The sequence below is a fragment of the Rasamsonia emersonii genome (genome assembly GCF_000968595.1).
Source record: "Rasamsonia emersonii CBS 393.64 chromosome Unknown ctg1118621760296, whole genome shotgun sequence".
Classification (NCBI taxonomy): Eukaryota; Fungi; Ascomycota; class Eurotiomycetes; order Eurotiales; family Trichocomaceae; genus Rasamsonia; species Rasamsonia emersonii.
Window position 1 is genome coordinate 1,171 of NW_013563098.1, and position 6,416 is coordinate 7,586.

Genomic DNA, 6,416 nt, shown 5'->3' on the forward strand with positions numbered 1-6,416 from the left:
TGGAACTGTTGTTGTGACGATGCGAGCCCGCTGTGTGAGGTTCGCGTAACAGCACGTTCTCTTATTTGGGGCCTCTTCTCTTTTCCATCTCTTTTTTTGTATCCTCCTCGTGAGACCTTCCCTCGCTCGGCATTCATGTAGGTGGCCGTCGTCCACCTCTCTTCATGGCACAACCACCGGCTCCCTGGGGGGCCCCCGGCGGCCTCTGCTGCCATCGGGACGGAGATTCACCAAGCCTTGAGCAAGACGCACCAGGACGAGTCCGACGATGTCCGCGAGACCTCGATTGGGGAGTCGACGACCCAGCCAAACTCCTCCGAGGACGACATGGGCGAGAAGCAGCGTGACAAGATCACCCAGCTAGCGCGCCAGCTCTCGCATCTATCGCAGCGCAGCAGCGGCATCCGGCCCGGTGCCGAAGGACGAGGAGATGAGCCTCCGAACCCGTTCCTCGACCCGGATGCCGATCCCGAGCTGAATCCCAACTCGGACAAATTCAACCACCGCAAATGGGTCAAGAATATCCTCCAGATCACCTCCCGCGACCCGGAGCGGTATCCGCGCCGCACGGCCGGCGTCTCGTTCCGCAATCTCAATGCCTACGGGTATGGAACCGCTGCCGACTATCAGATGAACGTCGCCAATCTGTGGCTGAAGGCCTTTGACTGGGTGAAGAGCGCGCTGGGGTACGGGAAGAAGGTGCGCATCGATATCCTGCGGGACTTTGAAGGATTGGTCCGGAGTGGAGAGATGCTGGTCGTGCTGGGGAGGCCCGGAAGGTGCGTATATAGCTCGGAAATGCGTCTGTTGAAGATCGTCACAGGCTGACGAGTAGGCCTCGCTTAGTGGTTGTTCAACGTTCCTCCGTACTTTGGCGGGAGAGACGCACGGTTTTTGGCTCGATCAGGGCACCGACATCCAGTACCAGGGCATCTCCTGGGACGAGATGCACAGTCGCTTCCGCGGCGAGGTCATCTATCAAGCGGAGACCGAAATCCATTTCCCCCAGCTGACTGCCGGCGAGACCCTGCTGTTCGCCGCCAAAGCCCGCGCTCCGTCCAACCGTCTCCCTGGCGTCAGTCGCGACCAGTATGCCCTGCACATGCGGGATGTCGTCATGACCGTCTTGGGTCTGTCGCACACCATGAACACCCAGGTCGGAAATGAGTATATTCGAGGCGTGTCGGGTGGCGAGCGCAAACGCATCAGTATTGCCGAGACGACTCTCTGCGGCAGTCCGTTGCAGTGCTGGGATAACAGCACGCGTGGCTTGGACAGTTCAACTGCCCTCGAGTTTGTCCGCACTCTCCGGACGTCCACCAAATACACGGGGTCCACCGCCGTCGTGGCCATCTACCAGGCCGGACAAGCCATATACGATGTATGTATGCCCTTGCACCCTTCTCATCCAGAAACAGCGCACTGACAGAGTCATCTTCAGATCTTTGACAAGGCCATCGTTCTCTACGAAGGCAGACAGATTTACTTTGGCAGTGCGGCCGATGCTAAGCGTTACTTCGTCGACATGGGCTTCTACTGCCCTCCGCGACAGACGACCGCCGACTTTCTGACCTCCCTGACCAACCCGGCAGAGCGGCAGGTTCGACCAGGCTTCGAAGGCCGCGTGCCCCAGACGCCTGACGAGTTCGCGGCACGATGGAAGGAGAGTCCCGAGCGCAAAGCCCTCTTGGCGGAGATCGAAGCCTTCCAGGCGGAATATCCGTTGGGCGGGGACAAGTATCAGGAATTTGTCAAGTCGCGCAAAGCGGAAAAGGCCAAGAGGACGCGCGCCTCGTCTCCGTACACGCTGTCCTATCCGATGCAGATCCGGCTGTGCCTGTGGCGAGGCTTCAAGCGTCTGAAGGGAGACATGAGCATGACTCTGGCGAGCGTGATCGGGAACACCTGCATGTCCCTGGTTATCTCGAGTATCTTCTACAACTTGCCGCCCGGGACCAGCAGCTTCTACCCCCGCGGGGCGCTGCTCTTCTTCGCCGTGCTGATGAACGCCTTTGCGAGTGCGCTGGAAATCATGACCTTGTGGCAGCAACGGCCCATCGTCGAGAAACACAACAAGTATGCTCTCTACCACCCGTCCGCAGAAGCCGTGAGCTCCATGTTGGTCGACATGCCCTCCAAGATCCTCCAGGCCATCGGCTTCAATCTGATTCTGTACTTCATGACCAACCTCCGACGCACGCCCGGCCACTTCTTTGTGTTCTTCCTGTTTTCGTTCTCGACAACCCTGACTATGTCGAACCTTTTCCGCTTCATCGGGGCCATCTCGCGCACCCAAGCGCAGGCCATGGTCCCCGCCGCGTGCTTCATGCTGGCCCTCATGATCTACACCGGCTTCACCATCCCGATCAGCGACATGCACCCGTGGTTCCGGTGGATCAACTACCTGAATCCCATCGGATACGCGTTCGAGAGCCTTATGGTCAACGAGTTCAGCGACCGGAAGTTCCCGTGCGACGCGTACGTGCCCATGGGTCCGGGCTATGAGAATCTCCCGAACAGCTCCTTCATCTGCAGCGGCACAGGCGCCGTCGCCGGTCAGCCTTACATCGATGGGGATGCGTACCTCAACAGCACGTTCCAATACTACCGCTCCCATATGTGGCGTAACTTCGGTATCCTGGTGGGTTTCTTCTTTTTCTTCCTCGTCGCGTACATCGTAGCCAGCGAATTCGCGACCGCCAAGCCGTCCAAGGGCGAAATCCTCGTCTTTCCCCGCGGCAAGATCCCGGCATTCGCGAAGACAGTCAAGAAGGGCGGCGATGAGGACCCCGAAGCGGCAGCGAAGCGGGAGAAGCAGACCGTGGCACAGGAAAGCCATGACCAGACAGCGGCCATTGTCAAGCAAACGGCGGTCTTCCACTGGCAGGACGTCTGCTACGACATCAAGATCAAGGGTCAACCGCGGCGCATCCTCGATCACGTGGACGGCTGGGTCAAACCGGGCACGCTGACGGCGTTGATGGGTGTCACCGGCGCCGGCAAGACCAGCTTGTTGGATGTGCTGGCGAACCGCGTTACGGTCGGGGTGGTGACCGGCGAGATGCTCATCGATGGGCGCCCGCGCGACGCATCGTTCCAACGCAAGACGGGCTACGTGCAGCAGCAAGATCTGCATCTGGAAACGTCGACCGTCCGGGAGGCGCTCCGGTTCAGTGCGCTGCTCCGCCAACCGGCCAGCGTACCGCGGGAGGAGAAGTTCGCCTATGTCGAAGAGGTCATCAAAATGCTAGGGATGGAGGAGTACGCGGAAGCAGTCGTCGGGGTGCTGGGCGAGGGTCTCAATGTCGAGCAGCGCAAGCGCCTGACAATCGGCGTCGAGATTGCCGCCAAGCCCGATCTGCTGCTCTTCTTCGACGAGCCAACATCCGGCCTGGACAGCCAGACGGCGTGGTCGATCTGCCAGCTCATGCGCAAGCTGGCCGACCACGGCCAAGCCATTCTTTGCACCATCCACCAGCCGTCGGCGGTGCTGATGCAGGAATTCGACCGGCTCCTGTTCCTGGCCAAGGGCGGCAAGACGGTGTACTTTGGCGAGCTGGGCGATAACATGAGCAAGCTGATCGAGTACTTTGAGAAGAACGGATCGCCGAAGTGTCCGCCAAACGCCAACCCGGCCGAATGGATGCTGGAAGTGATCGGAGCGGCGCCGGGTTCCCACGCCGAGAAGGACTGGACCGAGGTGTGGAAGGCGAGCCCGGAGCGGGCGGCCGTTCGCGAAGAGCTGGCAAGGATGAAGGCGGAGCTGTCTCAGAAGCCGCAGACGCCGCGTGAAGCTGGATATGGCGAATTCGCCATGCCGCTGTGGTACCAGTTTGTCGTGTGTCTGCACCGGATGTTCCAGCAGTACTGGCGGACGCCGGCGTACATCTACTCGAAGCTGGTTATGTGTGTGATTCCAGTAAGTCATGCCCACAGCAAGACATCCCCAGTCCGGAAACGTAAAGACGATGATAATGACTGACTTTTTTTTTACAGCCCCTCTTCATCGGATTCACCTTCTGGAGAGAACCGACCAGTCTGCAAGGCCTGCAGAACCAGATGTTCGCCATCTTCATGCTCCTGACCATCTTCCCCAACCTGACGCAGCAGATGATGCCGTACTTTGCGCGGCAGCGATCACTGTACGAAGTGCGGGAGCGCCCGTCCAAGGCGTATTCCTGGAAAGCGTTCATCCTCGCCAGTATCATCGTGGAACTGCCCTGGAACATGCTCATGGCCGTCCCGGCGTTCTTCTCCTGGTACTACCCGATCGGCTTCTACCGCAACGCCGAGCCGACCGACTCGGTCGTGTCGCGGGGCGGGACGATGTTCTTGCTGATCCTGCTGTTCCTGCTGTTCACGTCGACTTTCAGCTCGATGGTGATTGCGGGGATCGAGCAGCCGGAGACTGGGGGCAACATCGCGCAGCTTCTGTTTTCGTTCTGCCTGGTGTTTTGCGGGTGAGTAGCACGACGCATGTTTGCTGTAGTCGTTCGTTTCTAATCTTCATGCAGTGTCCTAGCGACCCCAACAGCCCTCCCAGGATTCTGGATCTTCATGTACCGAGTCTCGCCATTCACATACCTGGTCTCAGCAGTACTATCGACAGGCCTTGCACAGACGAAGGTAGTCTGCGCAGAGAACGAAATCCTGCGCCTCTCGCCGCCAGCGGGCCAGACATGCGCCGAGTTTCTAGGTCCCTACATGAGCTACGCGGGCGGACAGCTGCTAGACCCTCGCAACACGACGCAGTGCGAGTTCTGCAGCGTGGCGACGACGGACACGTTCCTGGCGCAGCTGGACATTTACTACAGCGACCGGTGGCGCAATATGGGGATCCTGTTTGCGTACGTCGGGTTCAACATTGTCGGGGCGATTTTCTTGTACTGGCTGGCAAGAGTGCCGAAGAAGAAGACGTTGAAGGAGAAGCAGCCAGCAGCGAAGTAGCTTTTTCGTTTCGAATATATATCTTATACTATTCGGTTAGAACTAGGTGGCAGTCTTTGTAGTTCTCAACTTGAATTATTGCAGTCAGTCAGCAGTCATATAGAGACATATAGCATAGCATATGGAAAGAGAAAGAGAGACAGAGAGAGAACATTAATCATAATTAACTATTTCGCTGACACGTTGGCGTTAGCATTGACATATCTAACATAACTCCTAGGGCTGGGGCATAGATTGATCAAAGGAAAGCAAACAAATAGCCCTAAATAAATAAAATAAATAAATAAAAATGATTGCTTCATATTAACTCACAAGGTAAGAGTAAAAAAATAAATAGTAGTAGGTAAGTAGTCTTCAGGAGTCACAACCAAAGATTATATATATATACACTACGGCCCCCTGTTTTCGTTTGTCTTTGACCTAGCTACTTACTCAACTCCTATTACCTAGTACCTACCTACTCCGGAGTAATGGACATGGCATGAATACCACCATACAATGGCCAAGGATGACGGCTTTCCCCCCCTTTTTTTCCTTTCCTTTTTTTTTAAAAAACTATTCTTATACAGTACGTAAATAACCCTATTCCTACTGTATATACAGAGTAGTAACAGCTTGAGTATGTCATACGACAAACAAAAGGAGCAAGATGGCGCCGATCACCGATCACCGATTGATTAATCACCGATCACCGATTCCAATTTATAATCCCAAATGCTAGCAACATCGAGTCAAATCAAATCAAATCAACATCGAGTAAAGGAAGGAAGAAAGAAGGAAAGAAACTATTTTGTCTGTTCTTGAGCAGGCATGTGTGTACTGTACAGTATGTACAGTACAGTACAGTACGTACTCTGTACTACTCTGCTCTGTACTACATACCTACATTATGTGCATGTAGCTACAGTATATAGTAGGGCCAAAGATCCTAGAAGGCGCTCAATCAATCGGTTGATCAATTGACTTACTTTACTATACCCCAGTGGATGTGAAGTAAGCATGTAAGCAAGCAAATGGGAATTAGAATGGTGATCGTCAGGAGACAAAGAAAGAAAGAAAGAAAGAACAGCAAACGAGAGGGTCAGATGGATCCAGAGGGTTATCCCCTCTATTATAATGGAAATAACACTTTTCGCGGACAATCTTGCTTACTAATACATTTCTGGCTACGTGATTGGTCAAAATGGCCTAAAAGTCACGTGAAAGCACTTTTACGTAAGCATCTGTCCACTCCTACAGCCCGCTATGGCCTGCAGCCTCCCCTATAGGGCCTACAGGCTTCATGCTGGCACCCTTATAGGCTTCATATTTACACCCTATAGGAGCCCTTATAAGTTTGCATTGGCACCCCTAGAAGGCTTTACACTGGCACCCTTAGAGGCTTTATTTATGCTGACACCCCTATAAGCTTTATAAGGCTTACATTACAGGCATGCGGAGGGCCGAAGGTCCGGAGCACTTAGGTATAA

The 6,416-nt window shown here is 54.9% G+C and overlaps 1 protein-coding gene across 1 annotated transcript; it reads left to right on the forward strand.

Moving 5' to 3' along the window:
* Positions 1-327: 327 nt before the first annotated feature.
* Positions 328-4,947, forward strand: T310_5536 (ABC multidrug transporter; the record flags this gene model as incomplete). Its single annotated transcript, XM_013471597.1, has 5 exons — positions 328-779; positions 847-1,381; positions 1,442-3,919; positions 3,997-4,460; positions 4,515-4,947. 5 exons carry the CDS (start codon positions 328-330, stop codon positions 4,945-4,947), a joined length of 4,362 nt encoding a protein of 1,453 aa, XP_013327051.1.
* Positions 4,948-6,416: the final 1,469 nt, after the last annotated feature.